The sequence below is a fragment of the Filicampus tigris genome, chromosome 10 (assembly GCF_054856515.1).
Source record: "Filicampus tigris isolate MCC_2025a chromosome 10, RoL_Ftig_1.0, whole genome shotgun sequence".
NCBI classification, from domain to species: domain Eukaryota; kingdom Metazoa; phylum Chordata; class Actinopteri; order Syngnathiformes; family Syngnathidae; genus Filicampus; species Filicampus tigris.
In genome coordinates this window covers 11,175,140-11,193,516 of record NC_141226.1, presented here as the reverse complement: position 1 = coordinate 11,193,516, position 18,377 = coordinate 11,175,140, and the positions used below count along the sequence as shown (strand labels likewise).

At 41.3% G+C, this 18,377-nt stretch overlaps 1 protein-coding gene across 2 annotated transcripts in view; it reads right to left on the bottom strand.

Moving 5' to 3' along the window:
• The window catches only part of LOC147140808 (netrin-G1-like), an 82,336-nt gene that overhangs the window by 13,687 nt on the left and 50,272 nt on the right, over positions 1-18,377 (bottom strand). For both annotated transcript variants that reach the window (XM_086043952.1, XM_086043953.1), the window contains exon 4: positions 3,112-3,284. In XM_086043952.1, the coding sequence (XP_085900078.1) occupies positions 3,112-3,284 (173 nt within the window). The remainder of the gene's footprint in view (positions 1-3,111; positions 3,285-18,377) is intronic.

Here is an 18,377-nt window from a genome sequence, read left to right as displayed (position 1 = left end):
GTCAGTATCAAGCAAATTACATCCACATATTATTAACAACTTTTAGAGTGACAAAACGTATCGGATCAGTATAGAATTGGTATCCGCCGATCCTTGAGGCTGCATTATTGGTATTAAATATGAAAAAGTGGTGTTGAGCCACTTCCTTACCATGAGGACTAGGTTAATGCCTTTTTTTAAACTAATGCCTTATGATTTTGGTACAAGAAATGTTAAGTTTAAACTGAAATGTACAGTATATTCGTGTTTGAAATAGCCCCATGGAAAATGTTTCTAGACAAGAAAATAGTTTGTTCCTGACAGAGCTGGGCATTCCGTCTATGTGACACACCGGTCCGTTTATCCGCCTATGACGGACTCCCGTTTTGCTGACGGTAGACTAATGACGGGTAATATTTTAAAATATTTAAACAATTTTCAGTAGGATACTCGTATACTAAATTATTCTATAGCTGCAGTCGTACAGCTCTCCCGTTATATTGTCACATTTTTATTGTTTAGTAAAAAACCTCCTTCAGGTCCCCATTATTTTGAAAAAGATTGCACCTCAAAATTGCAAATGTACTCCACAAATGAAATGATTGATTATTATAAGTGCCCTCAAAGAAAAAAAAGTATTTCAAGACCTGAACTTGATGGGTGGGCAGCCATTCCAGAGACACAAACATTTTATACAAGCTATTAAAAAGTGACACTCCTCACAAAATGTCCCTTTTTAAAAGCTAAAGAGTCACGTACATTCTAATAATTGAATCAAATAACCCCCATTGCGTAACCCACCTCCAAGACGAACAACGGCTGTGGTTAAAGAGGAAGACCTTAATGACAAATGAGAGCTATTAAAGCCTAATTATATTCTGCACGCTCAGCGTATTTGTCTTCATACGAGGCCACTATATGTTTAATATTCCGGTCAGAAACACTAACGAGTAAAGGCATGGGGAATAAGAATAATCCTAGACAAAAATAAGTTCATTCGGCACCTCAGGGGGAGCAATATTGTTTCGTCACTTCCATGTGTGACATTATTTCATTTTATGCGGCTGCCAAATAAGCACTAATATTGCTTTTGAAGCAGCTAGACCCGGGTTTCATCAGTTCACTACAGATGTGGCCATGCATTGGGATTTTTTTTTTTTTTTTTTTTTAATAACGGCCTGTCAATCCATGGTGCAGTGAGTGCAAGGTGAACCCGGCAATATCTCCTCATATTTCCACTGGTGCATCACATGATGTCGCATGTACAACAACAAAGAGACGTGATCTCATTGAGAGAAAACTGCAGCAGAGGACGTGCTTGCATTTCCTTCCATTAAAACTGCAGATCGATTGGGAATGCGATATGACCAAGCGAGGATGATCAAACAGTGTCTGGCGTCGCCATGAGTGTCATGATGGCAAGGCTGAGTCAGTGTGAACACATGAGAAGAGGGCTGGATCTTCCCTCCATCTGGCCTTGCCTGCCTGTCCACCAGCAGCACATCCCTGAGTGACTGTATTAGATTTATAGAGGCAATGAGACCCCCCGCTGAAGGCATGGAATTTGATGAATGTGACTCAACTCCCATCCAAGATCATAATGTGGATAATGCAAAAAAGCACCTTCTGCCTGCGAACGGGCAGAAAAATAGACAGCATTTCAAGTGGACTCTTGACAGTGAAATTGGCGTTCAATTGCTCGTGAACGAATGAAAGAATGAAGATTAATGAATTCAACAGGCAGAATGGCAGGTATGGGAATTAAGTTACAGCTAAACCAAAATGCCTAATGGCGATTTTTGAGAGGGAGAACTCAACAAATGAATATGACAACAACAAAAAACACATTTTTTTCAAAGGATATGTGTCTCAGTGGTGGGATAATGAATGGTGGTAGAGTGATTAGCACATCTGCCTCACACTGCGTCATTGATGCCAATGCAATAGCCTTAGCAGACTCTTACTTTGAAGTTGACCTCCGTGGTGGCCTAACAGCTAATTTGACTTTTCTAGTCTCATCTTGCCACCTACATCAACACAACGCCATACCGAAGTCATATTCAGTCGCTAATTTAAGATGCTAACAAACCGCTAGTTAATTACGCTGTCATTGTATGTTATGGTACAAGTCTCTGGCGTTAGTGGCTAGCAGCTGTTCTTACAGTACTTTTTTTTTTTTTTAACTTTTTCAATATTGTTGACCAAGATTACTTTGTATTGCGTTGTTCATGTTGAAAGGAAGGTGCCTTAAATTGCACTTCAAGGTCTTTTTCCTTATGAAAAAAAAATCAAACAAAAATCTAACTTTGTCTTCATTTATTTTATAGAAACACTTTTGCTCAGTAAATAATTCAAAGAAAACATTCAGCTCAAAATGTCTGGCAGGATACTTTGGAATTCATACACTGTACACCTTGCAAAATAAGAACGTATCCTGCCTTATATTGCGTTAAGTTGTGTTCGTAAATCCTAAATGGCCATTTTAGACATTAGGAGTTGATTTTTTTTATGGGAAAAACCTTTCATAGAATAAATGAAGACAAAGTTATATTTATCTTTTATTTATTTATTTATTTTTCTGATCCAAAAAAAACGGTCCGATACGTGACTCAAAATCCGTGACCGATCCGAACCGTGATCCGTTGGATCACTAGTGAGTACCAAAGACTATTTCCTGGTACTCATGTGAGAACCCCATGAAAAAAATTATGTGCACCCCTGAACATTAAGCAACAAGCAGTTCATATTTGGTTCTGTGGCACAAACCTATCTTAAAAACTTAAGCACAAACCACAACATATACATCATAAATGTCCGAAAACTGAGCAACTTTTAGCCTTTCATTTGGTCTCATGCCCAGCCATGAGTTGGTTCCTGTTGAACAGCACATGCTTGTCGGCGTCACCACGACCCACTAGGGGGTAAGGCAGGAGGTTACTTGGACATGACTAGATGGCCCATATTGGTTGTGACTCAGCACAACAACAACAACAGCAACAAGAATGACTAAACAGGGATTTGAAACCCAGATCAGATGGTTATGCTTTCCACAAAGATTGCCATGGTAACGCCAGGAACAGCTGCTAGCTGTAACCAGACAGTATCCACCGTGAAGGATGGCAATGCACTCACATATATTTGCGGTTCCTTTGGGTATTGGGAGGTAGGAGCCCACGCTCCAGGCTCGGCCGTGGTAGTGCCTCTTGCAGCGGCTGCAGTCGGGACCTGTGGTGTTGTGTTCACACTCGCAGCCCAGCTTCCCCTTGTCAAACACGCAGCTGTTGGCGTGCAGGTTGCACTTGCACCTGAGACGGAGAGAGAAAGCACAGCACACAAGATGGTCGCCCGAGGAATCCAAGGCAAAAGGCTGTTTTGTTTTGACATTGGTAAATTGAAATCCTGGTTGTGTGGTTTGAGTCCGATCAAAGCTTGATTATTCTTCCCTTTGGAGAGAAAAAAAGACAAGGCCTCATTTGTCAGTGCCTCTGCGAAGAGAACAGGGACAGCTAAATGAAAGGCACTCTTTTGCTAAGGGAGCATGAAACAGGCGTCTGATTGAGTGGCGATAGCTTGAAGATAAGCTCGAGTTACCCGATTTTGACGAAGACGTTAAGAGGTTACAAATGGCGCAAAGGAAACGGTCTAAGGGCGGATGACCATCCAGTCGATTTCACACCCTACCCTTCCCCAGAGCGTTTTTACAAAGGGCTTTAGAGCAAAGACTTCCATCATTCGAGACGAGCTGGCTATGTGATGCCGGCGAACACGAGATGGAGAAATGACAGCAGCAGTCCAAAATACATCCATTCTAATTGACTTCCTGGCCTTGCGGTGACATCTCACGTTAATGATAGATCACTGAAGGGAGAAGGGGAAAGTATACCCTGCAGCATGGGAAGGAGATTGCCGGTAAATGACCGTCAACAGTAAACAGCAGACTGCAGGTGTGTGGCTACAGCCACCGAGATGTTCACAACACACCAAAGTATATCAAAATAACAATTTACGTTTTACCGCTTTGTAAAATTTGACGTAAATGCATCAGCGTTTTTTTTCAGGTCAACTGGCATTGGTGCGATCCTAATTTATAAGACATGATCCTAAATTGTTTGTGAGATGGTATTTTACATTGTAGGAGATTATTCTATTTTCTCTTTTTTACTTCAAACCATGACTTGGGTATGAAAAACTTAAATGAATTAAAACTTGGAAGATCAATTAAAGGCAAAGTACACAATGTTAAAACAGTGTTCCCTCACTTTTCATGGGTGATACATTCCATGATCCCTGCGATAGGTGAATTTCTGCAAAGTAGAGGTAGACTTTTTTTCTCAACCCGCCCCCTTCTTATCTTAAAATGACTTATCTTAACAAGAATCCAGCGTCACATTGTAGCTAAAGACACCATCTTGGTGGATTTATGCACGGTTTTCAGCACTTCTTTTGCAACAACTATTGATCGACAAATCTGGGTGATATTTGACAAACAACTCTGCTGGCTGCAAATAGATGACTGTAAAGCATAAGTAGACAAATGACAGGCTTCTGGGCGTTCTAGTGTTATAAATGCTTGTTTTGGAAACAAAAACCAAGTTGCAATGACAACTTCTTCTTGGTTTCGGTTTCCACAACAAGGATTTACAAGGCGCATTAATCCACCTGGATTGTACCTTTGGCTACAATGCGACGTCGAATTTGAAGATAAAAAGAAAAACTTTAACACAGCCTACGTTCCATCATCCTCGTGTGCTCTAAGAGGTACAGTAGAACGCACTCCACTCCCATTAATTTCTGAACAAAACTGTTTACTTTCCTTGTGCCTGTCTTTTTTATATATATTTTTTTGCGAAATTAATGTTGAGTGTAATACCATCTTGAAACAACTGAGGTAAAATGGAGTGCACCACTTCGGTGTAACCAACATAGATGCTGGTGAGTCAGCATGACATAGAACATGACTTGCGCATAGCGTATCAAGGAAATTTTGTGAAAATTTTGGTCATAGAACAACTCAGAATTTGACCTAAAAAAAGAAGTCTAGAACCCCTCGAACACTTAAACAGTTGACACTTAAACAGTTGTAAACAATTCAATCCACTCAAGATACTCCCAGCCCGTAAGTGGATGTGAATAGGAAATTAGCCAGCTAATGAGCTTGAAATCAGGTTTATGAATTATGAAACCGCTGCCATTAGCATCTTGGCATCATGCATGAACGCTTTTTTGGGGGGAGGGTGACTGACGGAATGTAAGGACGGACGCTCTGTAAAAGGATGAGGATGGACGGGGTTGGAGGACGATTATTTTTCTGAGTAAGGATGGAGGGAGGGTGCCAAGGTCGCAGATTGAGGATGGTCCGGCAAAAGAGGGTGAAGTGCCCATCTCTGCCATTAATGTTTCTTGTATAATTACTGCTTACCTGCCGGTTGATTTTAACGTGGTGTTTAAACCATATTATACATTAAATTACAACATTAAACCCAGGTTAAGTACTCAAATGTTTCATTTGATGTCATAAAACACTGTTTTTGACATCAGCGTGTGTATTGACAACCAGAATGCAGTGACTATAGTCCATCTCATACCATATATTTCCCCAAAGTCCATAACCTTTTAATCAGCGAAAGCCCCACAACCCACCACTACTACCATGCTCTATGAAATTAATGACTGGGTGTCACCCTCCTGACACGCAGACAGCAGTCGCTCCCTGAAGTCAAGAGTGATTAGATTTGACCTTCCATTTAATTAAAAAATCCAGCAAAATCTGGATCATGTGGCTTCAACTGGCGCAGTGAGAGAATGTGGAGTCTATTGGTCGGGGATTGCAGCGACTGGATGCTTTTGCCGCTGGCATTGTCATTAAAAGAAAAAAAAAGAAAAATCCTGACTTTTTCTGATCCCCAATTTGACACATGGGAGCAAGTACAGTCCTTTTGATTACGACAACATTTATATAGTTAAGGTGACCTTATAGCCACTCTCATCCCAAAGACAACTACTATTCCTCAACATCCAAACAAATGACCATCATTAAAGAGCCATTAGATGTACAATTGACCACAGCATACTCGCGGTTCAGGTCTCGTCCAATACACCGATTCGCAGATTAAAAAAATACTAACTTAAAAACATTTTTTATACTGACTTGTCTACAGCTGTTGGAATGTCAATCAAAACAGCATTTAGCAGCCGAATTAATAACACAAAAACTGGTCAGCATATTGATAAGCGACGTTCAAACTTTATTTAAACTGCTCTTCTACGCTTGAAGCTAGTCTGGTCTGAACCTGATAGTAATCATTGCCTCCGTACTGTACATGAGATAAAAAATTTCAAAGCTAACCTAAGATTGACACGGCTAATGTGTCTCTTACAAATATATGTATATGTACAATACATATCAACAATCTTCCCTCAGAGGTATACACGAGTTATTCAAATTCAATTTAAACAAAAATGAATAGTTTTATAAGAGCTACAAAGCATTTGCGTGTTATTTTATGCTCCCCAATGTTCCCCCGAAGCCATCAACTAACTCTGCGTACCCCTCTGCTGCTGCCTCCTCCGGTGGGAACTGCGAGCTCATAAAAGTGCCGCTTTGCACACACTTCAGCTACAACGAGACACTTAAAAGAAGTCTAAATTTGTAAGCACCTCCGCAACCGCCTTCGCGACAAGCATGGCGCCCCGTTGCAAAAACACACACAGGAAAGATCTAAACCCGCAGGATGACGGAGACGCCGCTTCAGTGGTCGTGGCAAGATTTCCCGGCAAAACAGCGTAATGATCATCTTGCGTTTCATCTTCTGATGTGCAGATATCCTTTTAAACCTCTCAGTGTCTTTCTCCACCTGCAAGCTTGAAAACATTCTCAGTTTTCATACAATTCTGGGAGGATTACCCACTGTGCCCTGCGAAAAAAGTGGCAGGATTACACAGGATTTGGCCATGACGTCCGTGTAGGTTTATTGTCAACCCTCAACTTAAGTCACAAATCTTTATCATTTTCTTAAGGATTCTGTCCAAAAGATGGTGACGCAACCATGGCTGGCATGGTTGATGTTTTTTTTCAGGCCTAAAATTAAAATCATCTCTTTAAAAAGTTCAAAAGGTTTTCTTCCTGTGATTTTAAAAGATCTAAAATTTGTGTTTTAAATATCAAACCAGTGAACTGCTACTTTGCGTCGGCTACTAGCTAGGATTTTATACAAATTTAATTTAGCTGCCCGATTGCCTGTGTGAATCAGGACCTGTATTGTAAATTCTCATCTTGAAATGATCCTAGTTTGTCAGTATTTACTATGTCATGAAGATGCAGTATTATTAAAGCAAAGTAACAGTGTTTAGCTCATTTTCATTTCACAAATCATGTCACAAAACTTTATGTTGTGACTATTTTTATGTGCTATTGGCGACAATTTTTGACCAGTTTTATTCAAATGTTGACAAATTATTGTCCTATAGTGAACCCCTTTTCACAAATGTACCTATTAACATTTTTTTTAATCTGTAGAACCTCTCAGCTATCTGCTACATACTGTTGAGCTCTTTCTGTATTGCCGTAAGATGCTACAAGATGGCGCCAAAGCCTAATAGGAAAGTAGTAATTGATGTCAGGAACCTTTGTTGTAGTGGCACATTTGGACTGAGACAATAACATCTTTGTATGTTGGGGAGGTGTTAAATTTAGACAGTTAGCAGTTATGGAGTCCAGTTGTATGTGCTTGCATAGGTGCACTTTTTTTTCCTCTAAATAAATTCATCTATAATTTTTAAGAGTAGTATTGTAAGATGTGTTTGAAATTATATTGGTGTTTGTGTTACAGTTTGTGATATATTTACGGTTTAATATATTAATGTACTTGTTTATCATCATGGTTACGTTCTCGAGCAACCCCGTAATAAACAAAATGTGCGGAGTAGCAACCAATGCTTATTGTACTGTTTATATTCAGTATATTTTGAAGTTTTCATGCATACACTGTATTACAAACAATCATATTCATATGTATGCTCGTATTCATATGAGGTGCAGGTATTATTTTTGTCCACCTGGGATCACCATCCACATATTCTACACCGTAGTAACTGTGACGTTCAATGTGTGCCTGCCACAGATACAATAGATATACCAGTACGCTGTAGCAGCCCGGCCAACTGACGTGCCTACGTGGCAGCCATGTTGGGAGGGACAACATTCCCAACAAAGGCAATGTACTAACATGAAATGAAGTAATAACTTGCTCATTTCTCAACCGTTTATCATGTGATTTCCTTTTTTTGTCAATGCCAAAATATGTGTTATCAATACAGCAAAGAAAAAAAAATGCCCATGTTTAGTTTTACCTGTGAAATTTGATTGCCAGTTCGCTTGTCACAAAAATATCCATTGTGCTGGCATCCTTGGTTCTCAGTTTTTTTGTGTCCATGCACACATGCATTGACGACTTTATCCCTCATTGGTTAGCTTTGTCACACAGCTCAAAACTGGTGTGTCGTATTTACCTACTGTATGTTCATATCTATGGTACCTGCCTTTTGGCTTGGTGAGTGACATGGAAGTCAGCAAATGTGGACGTACAAAGGGCTGGCTATTTACTGGCTTTAGCTTTAGCCGCTTTGTGACAGCATCCGTTGAGGCCATCATCAGGTGTGCAAGAATATGCTTTTGTTTACTGTATTTTTTAAATGTTTGCTGAATTCAATCAATTGAAAGAGTACCAGTGGCTGTTTCCGTCCTCCCTTCATCCAAACCACCTGTTATGATTACAATTCATTCTAACAAGTGGTGGTAAGCTATATTCAATTAATGAACAATGTTTACTTTACCAGGCGGCACGGTGGTCGACTGGTTAGCACGTCCGCCTCACAGTTCAGAGGTCGTGGGTTCGATCCCGGCTCTGGCCTCCCTGTGTGGAGTTTGCATGTTCTCCCCGTGCCTGCGTGGGTTTTCTCCGGGCACTCCGGTTTCCTCCCACATTCCAAAAACATGCATGGTAAGTTGATTGGACACTCCAAATTGGCCCTAGGTGTGATTGTGAGTGCGGATGTTTGTCTCTGTGTGCCCTGCGATTGGCTGGCAACCAGTTCAGGGTATCCCCCGCCTACTGCCCAAAGACAGCTGGGATAGGCTCCAGCACGCCCCGCGACCCTTGTGAGGAGAAGCGGTACAGATAATGGATGGATGGATGGATGTTTACTTTACCAGAGACATGCAGTGGAGTAATTTAAACCAGTTGTACTCCTTCCACCTGGCTCATGCTCATTGCTGTGTGAGTCAGCAGTAGCAGTCCGCGCAGAAAGAAAATCACCGCAAAATCTTGCAATATAGTGAATAATTGGTGATATTAGTACTATCAAAAAACCTGCAATAGGGCTGCTCAATTATGAAAAAAAATATTAATCATGATTATTTTGGTAATAATTGAAATCACGATTATTCAAACAATCAGTTATTTTTTGGTACAAAACGAAAATGTTTGAATGTAAGAAATATAAAGACAATGCATTTCTTTGAAATACTATAATTATGTAAGTTATTTTTGGACCAAACAAACGTTATAAAATTAGTTATTATAATTTCTTTTTTAAAAAGCTGCTCATGTATAAATTCAAGTATGATATCCTTGTGTAAACAAATGGTGCATTGGATATAAAGGTGTATTAATAATGTTTTTTTTTGCAATTTTGTCATCTTTGAGTGTAATAATCATAATTGTAATTGCATTTAAATAGATTGCAGATCCCTAACCTGCAATACACTTAACCCACAAAAAGTGAACCGTGCCACTGCGAGGGACAACTGCATAGGCAGTTACAAACATTTTGAGGGGGATTGCGTCAATTACTCCAATGGTTTGCTCTTTGGTTGACATTGGACTGCCGTGATATTTATTGTTAGCGCTCTGCTATTCATGTACTTTCAGGGAGTTACTTGCTCGCATTTCAATTGCACACGTGTCGATCAACAGCTAACCAAGCAAAGCATTTATTTATCTTCCTTCTGCTCACAATAAGCCAACAAACTCATAACAGAAATGGTTGCTACTGGTTGTAATCGACACACGTGAGCCCGTTAATCCCAAATGCTCACATGCAGTTCACGCGCGGATACACACACACATGCACACATTTACACTCACGCACACACAATCCTCTGAATGCATGCCTGGTGAACCACGGCAGCTGTTGCTGGCATGATTGACGGAATTCAGTCAGGTTCAAGTGTGGGTCCACACAACCAGGGTGCGTTACTCGGGTTGGGAGGGGTACACGTTTTTCCCCCTCCTCCTACTACAGATGCCTGTCATATGCTGCGATGTTTACTGCCAGTCACTCGGGGGTCTCCAGCGTTTAATTAGCGCTCGTCAAAGGCCGCACTGCTTTTGTAAATAATACATGCGGAAAATGTATATCACACAAACTGATCTCTGGAGGGACGGCTAGCCGTAGTCGACACTGCTACACGAGGTGTATGATCACGCCCTACAAGTAGGGCGGCAAACATGTTAGGGTTTTTTTTGAATTCTCACGTTGTGCTTTCCGCAATTGCACATTCACGCCCGAGTAATGGTGCCGCAAGGTGTGTTTGTTGTTCTTGTTAAGAAGACGGGAGCGCAGAACCGATATCTGAATGCTCGCCTCTCAATCTATGCAAGGTGAATGCGAAGGCATGGTAGTAGTCCTCTAACGTCTGCATTCATATTCATCCCCATTACTGATTGCTTCACAGCTTCTTCTGCGTTGTTTTTTTTTTTTTATAAATAAATATCAAGATAGGAAGGAGAGTGTTGGGAGCTATGATGTATGCACAGCAGGGGTCACCAACCTTTTTTTAAACAGAGAGCTAATTCTTTGGTAGTCCTGATTAAAGTGAAGGGCTACCAGATTGATACACCCTCTGAAACAATACATTTGCCCAAATGACATTTTTATAACGTTATTCTATGTTATTATTAATAATTGTTGATATTGCTTCATGTGAAGACAGAAATCATGTTAAGGATTTCTTACAATAATAAGGAAATGTCCATTTCTCTGCTAGTGTTTATATTTTCAAATTATCTGCAACTTTCCTAGAAAATCACAATGCCCCGTCACTGGTATGCTACGCTTGTAGTGCCTCGGGGCTAGCTGGTACCCGTTGGTACCATGTTGATGACCCCTGATGTACATGGTAGAGCTTTTGGTTCCCCAAAAAATATATTCTTTAATCTTTTTTTTTGCCTTTCATTTCAAATGACAATGGCATTAGTCATTATTCACCATTCAGGCTCCAAGATGAATGAATGCCTTGCAAATGTAAATCAAAGTGGCTAACTTTGTAGAAATGTTTAAATCTCACCTTAACACTCATTTCGACACTCTTGCAACTAGCCTCTTGCCCCGCCTCACCCCCTAACATATAGATTTCAGGCTGTTTTATTACCACTTCTCCTCTCTACGCCTATCCTGCTTGGAAAGATGACAAGATAGTGATGAGTGAGGTGAGGCTTTTGCTGTGGAGGATTCTGACCGATCGGGACCCGAGGAAGACCATTTCACCGAAGGCGTTGGTGTGGAGAAGTCTACACCGATAAACCGGTCCTGAGGAGAACCATTTCGTCAGAGGCCTTTACCTGCCACATTTCTTGTCATTAAATCAACTCTCATGATGTTCAAAGTTACCAACATTGTATAGCATCATATAGAGGAGATTAAGGTTGCCACTCTGCATTACAGCCTGGTCATCCTGGAAGGAGATCTCTCCATCTGAGATCCCTTTTCAATGTTTATTTCTTTTTTTCTCCCCAAATGGGTTTGCTGCAGAGATGGGGAGGGGCTCTAGAAAGGATGTTGTTGATTTTTGTGAACTCTGGGCCCGTGAAGCCCCTTTGAGGCTCTTTTATTATTAAGGGCTATATTATTAAACCTAACTTGACTTGGCTTTATTTCCCCTGATACCAAAAAAGCTTAGAAGCATTTTTTAAGCATTAAGTACCTCAACTTCCACAGATAATAGAAGTGAATATTATTTTCATACGGATAATGTTGGAAAAATATTAATTTAGTGGAAACCCATAATCAAACACAAGACTTCATAAATAGACATTTTAAAGGGGAAATCAAGCCAAACAGCAGGCCCACTAGTTGAATCAAGGCATTCTGATTAATATTGCGTTTGTGGAATAAGAGTTAAGCAGCAAAATCCACTCCTTTTTAGCCATCTCAGGGGCTGGCCATTTGTCACTTTTGTCGACTGAAAATGACATCACAACTGTTCAGGGCTCAGGTCACGACCAATCACGGCTCAGCTTCAGAAAACAGGTCAGCCGTGATTGGTCGTAACCCGAGCCCTGAGCAATTGAGATGTTATTTTCAGTGGACAGAAGTGACAAAATGCCCCCCCAGAGATGGTTAAAAATAGGTGGATTAACTCTCATTCCCCAAATGCAATATTTATCAAGAATACCTTGTTTTAACTAGTGGGCTTATATGCGAACTTATTCTTGAAAAAAACACGTACCCTTCCGGCCATAACCCTCTGGCCATATTCATAAACATTGTCGGCCCCCGCCCCATTACGCCCCTCCGACAAAATTTTTAAAAAAAGCATCCGTGATTGACGTCACCGCGGGAGAGATGCTAACGGCAGAGCTTTTTAAAGCTTTTTAAAGATCATTAGCTGGCTAATTCACATTTCAAACCCGCTGTGGACACGCTTCAAATGCACCAGTAGTACTTACCCAACTGCGTGTGCTTACTTGCATTGCAAGCCCCGGGGTTGGTTTTGCCGTATTGTATGTGTAATAATTTGGGTCCAACAGACGGCCAGAAGTCACAGTCAACCTTACTACAAATTACTTATTTTCCACACTTCCCCTCCTTCACACTTCCCGGCCTTCAAAATAAAAGCATACCAGCAAACCGCTATACACAGCAGGTTTGCTACGGCGTATTTACGGAAGTAGGGAAGACGAGACAGAAGAAGTGCATGAACTCCACCTTGATGTGCCGGCGTCATCCTTGAGTGCTGCGCGCAGCTTGACTATACTCGTGTACACAAGTTGTTTTAAAACAGTTCCGTTCCAAGTCGGGGGGCGTCGTTTCAAAAAGACAGCGACAACAATGGATATCGTGCCTGCTACCACCATAAAGGGACCGAGATGACTAGACGATGCATCTAATTTTATTGCGAAATCGATCTGGAAGGTGGCGGCTAAGGGGGAACGTGGGTGAGTAGCTTCTTTTTACACATACGCCGCTGCCAAACTAGTTTGCTTTGCAGCAGCAAAGAGCTGTGTGGTGCATTCTCTCCTCCGTGTGGGAAACTGTATGTCTTCCCAACATGTGACATAATGGACCGATCAGAGCAGCAACAATTCCTGATGTGTGCGTGGCATGTGTTGCAGACCTGTCGCCAACAGCACAATACGTCGGCCATGTGAATCAATGCGGTAGTTGTCGCTCGCGCCGACGCAGGAGTAGAAAGAAGCCTAAAAGAAGCCTTTCACTGAGTGGGCTGAGATGAAATTTGGCCGCCTCGTGACCAAGTCACACGCATGAGGGCCGGACTAAAATCCACCTCCGGCCATGCTTAATCCAGCCCTTTTTTAAAAATTTGTCTACCCCGACCCCCCGCCCCAAAAATGGGCATCTGGCCGGGTCCGAGAGTCCGACTGGTCCGGCCCAGGGACGGACTGCCCAGCTCTGACTATTTGTTATTGTTGCAGATTTTCTTAAGCGTGATATTATCTGCCTTTGAAACAAATCACAAGGTTCGAGTGGCACTGCGCAAGGAAATTCAAGTTGTATTTCCATACTACCCAAAATTTGGAATGCGTTCAATTAACTTGCGATCCGTCTTCAATATTTCTTTAACAATTTGAGAAACCGCGGCGGGTCGGGACACAAACAATCATCTCGAGATATATTACATCAGACGTGGAAGAATGACAAAAATTGGGCACGGCGCAGCGCGACGGAAACAAGCCTAATCGGACTGCTCAATTTCACGGTGATGCATCCTGGTATAATGAGGTGACTTTGTCGTTCTCCCTTTTCCCCAAGATGAATCTCAACGGCGTTTGCAAATGTAGAGGGAGGTGACGTGATGTGAGCGGTGTCGTCAAACCCGTTATTTCGGTTCTGCTGTGTCGTGTTAATTTTGTGGCATCTCAAGGTCACGTTTCATCTTGATTGATACGTCTCCTTAAGATACATTCAGCAGATGATTGCAATTTCAATACGCACTTCAACCAACTTAAGTTAGATTGTTTAAGCGCGGCTCGGATCCCAAACGTAGCTCAGGGAGCGACTGACCTACCGTGTCATGTGGCTGTGACCTGGTCGACTCCTAGCATGTTTGAGCTCATTAAAGCTAACGTCATTGCTATTTTAACTCTCCAAAACAGTCATGTGTTTATACGTTTGACCTCAAGTCCAGCACCACTTTTTCATTTTTTAATGAAATCCGTGTATAAATTAAACGCCTTTTGCATATTTATAATAGTGCCTTAGAACCTTAGAGGTCAAAAACAATATATTCTAGGGGACGCTGGCGGACCTTTTATATGAGAAACAATAAGAATTAAAGCAAGCAGCAATGCAAAGGCCCTAGATCCAGGTTTTTTTTGTAATGGCTAATTCTTGAAATGATCTTCAAATTTTAATGCCATGCTCCGCCCACATTAGATCGCATAGGCAAGAAACCTCACAAAAAGTGTCGCTCATCTGTATAGGATACCTGCTTCTGATTTGGGTGAAATCCATTTGGCTGAAAAGTGTGTCAAAGTATGAGCCGTGGAGTTACCGGTAGCTTAAAATGACCACTTCAAATTAAAATAGCCAACACTCAATTCGGTGTCAGGCACGGATCCTTGAGACTTTTGTCACAACCTGTGTCATTTCTTTTGACAGATTTTATGGTGTTAGGTCAAAGTGGTGTCTGAGTATAATTCATTGTAACTTTCCTGGGGGGTGATGTTGGGGACCTGTAAAATAAATTACAATTTATATTACAAACTTGCAAAATTCTAAGTTTTCAGGCGTGTGGCAAACCCCCCAAAAGGTGACTCATTTGTTGAAAAAAGAATAATAGGGCTGCAACTAACAATTATTGTAATACTTGATTAATCAATTGATAATTTTTGCGATGAAGCGCATTTTTTATTATTCATTTTTTATTTCCAGTGTTGTTTTCGTCCATGATGTTAATGACAAAATGATTTTGTCGATGCCCCTTTTTGTCATGACAACGTGACAATTTAAGCATGGCTTTTGGATAACGAAATCATGACAAGATAAGATGCGACTGGACGAAGATGTTAGTCGCTGTTCTGTAAGACGTTGAAAATGTAAGCTCCCCTCACGCCGTTTGTCCGTTGAGCATGAATGATTGACAACCCACAGCCCAGTCGCCTCGTCACACGTGCCCCCAGCTGTCCCCTGCGCTGTATTGTGCTGTGAGGAGTTTATTTTGTTGCAGATTTATGCTATGTGCACTAATGTCTGTAATCATTTTTTGTTGCACACCTTAGCGCTGTGCAGTTGGAGTATTTTAACTCCATCCATTATCCAAACCGCTTTTCCTCACAAGGGTCGCGGGCGTGCTGGAGCCTATCCCAGCAGTCTTCGGGCAGTAGGCGGGGGACACCCTGAATTGGTCGCCAGCCAATCGCAGGGCACACAGAGACAAACAAACATCCGCACTCACAATCACACCTAGGGGCAATTTAGAGTGTCCAATCAACTTACCAATGTGGGAGGAAACCGGAGTTCCCGGAGAAAACCCACGCAGGCACGGGGAGAACATGCAAACTCCACACAGGGAGGCCGGAGCCGGGATCGAACCCACGACCTCTGAACTGTGAGGTGGACGTGCTGACCAGTCGACCACCCGCCCGTGTTTTAACTCTTACTTGCTGAATTCACCTAGTATTACATGACGTGCTTATGGAGTGTTTGCTATTATTGAGTGTTTGCCTAGAGGCCTTGTTAGCACTTGTTTTCTGTAACACTATTTGCCACTGCTGTATAAGGTGTATGTGATAACTGACATTTGACACTAGTGCTTGTATTATGTGTAACTTTTATGTTGTATAGTGCATGAACTCTTTTATGGCTTGTCTGTTATCACCATTATATAACCACAATGTTCTTTGTATATTCTGGTAGATGTGCTGTATATGGTGATGAGGAATAAAATCTTACAGTACAGTTTACAGTACATCTTGTCTTTCATTGGATAACTGCAGTGTTTCTGACAAGCCCGTTTACAGGGAGTAACGGGTGAGGGTTATATAGTGAAATCTTCTTTTTTTCCTTCAGGGATCGCCACAGCGAATCAAATGCCTCCATCTAACCGTGTCCTCTGCATCCTCTTCTCTCACACCAACTACCTTCATGTCCTCCTTCATTACATCCATAACCCTCCTCCTTGGTCTTCCCCTAGGTGAGTTACAATAATTAAGTCTTACCAATATCCAAAGTCATATAAGTCATTATGTCCCCTTGACAGTCCTTATATGAGCCTAACTGTATAGGCTATACTGTTACTCAATCGGCTTCTAATAAATTTCATAGTAAGTTTGAAGTTTTCCGCGTAACACCTGGCGCAAATTGGCTACTAGTTACCTTCAGGTTTAAGTTAACCTAAGTATTTTACTTCTTCCTACTGCTTTTCTAGCATTTAATGATGTTGGATGCATTGTTTTCTTACTTACCTTCATTTTTTATTGATTTGTATTATTATTATTGTTATTTATTTCATCTTTTTTTTTCTCTCTCATTATTCTCGTTTAACATGTTCAAAATAAAGATTTCAATCAATCAATCAATCAACCTGTTTGTGATATCGTCAATTCGTTAGCTTATGTGTGTGTTAGCTACTGTTATGTTGTGAAGACGCAACGATTCTTGGTTGGACAGAAATGGCAGGGATCTCTTGCGTTTACATATAGACAGGGATGCATCAATGATGGATGGCTCTGTGTCAAAGAAAAAGATGGATAACAAGTCAGCTCTGATGCAATTTTCCAGGGTTTCTGTGTGAAAGAGGCTAAAAAACCCTTAAGCCCCCCCAGAGGTATTTTTAAAATCAGATTTCGCCATTTGGATGTCTGGATGACAGAGCTACAAAAGATGTCAAACAACCTTCTTTTCCCTGGAAAGAAAACTTGTCAGTTATTCCAGTTTGTCCCGGTAACACACGGACATTTTTCTTAACTTTCAGCGAGGCCAAAGTTTCTCCTCGGCCGCCTTGATCCTTCCTCTCCACCTCCCTTCCTGTATCTGTCAGATCTATCACTGCTCAGAACATGTGAGGCTTTCCGTGTGTCATGTCTGGGAACGTTTCTTCCAGAGGCCTTCACTATGCATTTATACAGCATGGAGACGCATTAAAGCTTCTGACCATGGCCGGCTTGAGAGAGAATAGGTGAGGATGCGAGCCAAGGGAGGCTGCTTTGCTCAGTAAGAGTGTCTGCTAGCCGTGGCTTACATACATCAATCTCTCGCTGTAGAAGAAAGACAAGGGCTTTCCCTTCATATTAAAGTTACTTTCTGACAGATCTGCTAACACAGCTCTTCAAAGGACCTACAAGCCAATCTTTCGAAATGGTAACTAACTAAGGATAAGATTTTTTTGGGATCCCCTAAATCTACATAAAACAGTAACCCCCTCTGTGGTAATGCACTTGTGGCTAACACTTTAAACATTTCTGTTTTAGTTCTATCATCATCATTTACTACAATACTTTTCACTCTGGTGCATGAATTTGGACTCAGATTTTTTCAGTCCGATCCAGTGGCGGTTAGATGAATGCATTGTGAATGCAGTGTGAAACCCAGTAGTCACACCCAGTCTCAATCTTCCACCTCTGTTATGGCTGAAATTGCAATATCGACTTTATTCCCCTCATTCCGTATCAGTGCAGTTTGTACATAACAACAGTTATACAAAAAAAAAAGGGTTGGTCCGATGTCCTAGTGGTACATTCACCCGCCTTTGGTGCAAGCAGCATGGGTTCAGAAAAACAAAAAAAAAGGTGTGTTGAATTTACTCAATTTTATTTTGTCAGGTTTTTGCACAAAATAAAATCATCTGAATACAGATACATTTTAAATAGACTATACATCTATTTAAAAAAAATATCGAAATCCAGATGATTGTATTGTGTGCAATGACTTGACAAAATCAAATTGAGTAAATTTAAAACACCATTTTTTTCAGTGTATATATTACATGCTCTGCAAGTGACAGGCGACCAGTCCATGGTGTCGCTTGCCTTTTGCCCAGAATCAGCAGAGAGGAGGTATGGATGGAGCTCAATTACTTCTTTAGACAGCAATGCAGTTTAGAGAAAATAGAGAGTGCCTCTGCTGGTCACAGGCGAGTAGTACGCTTGACCTTTAAA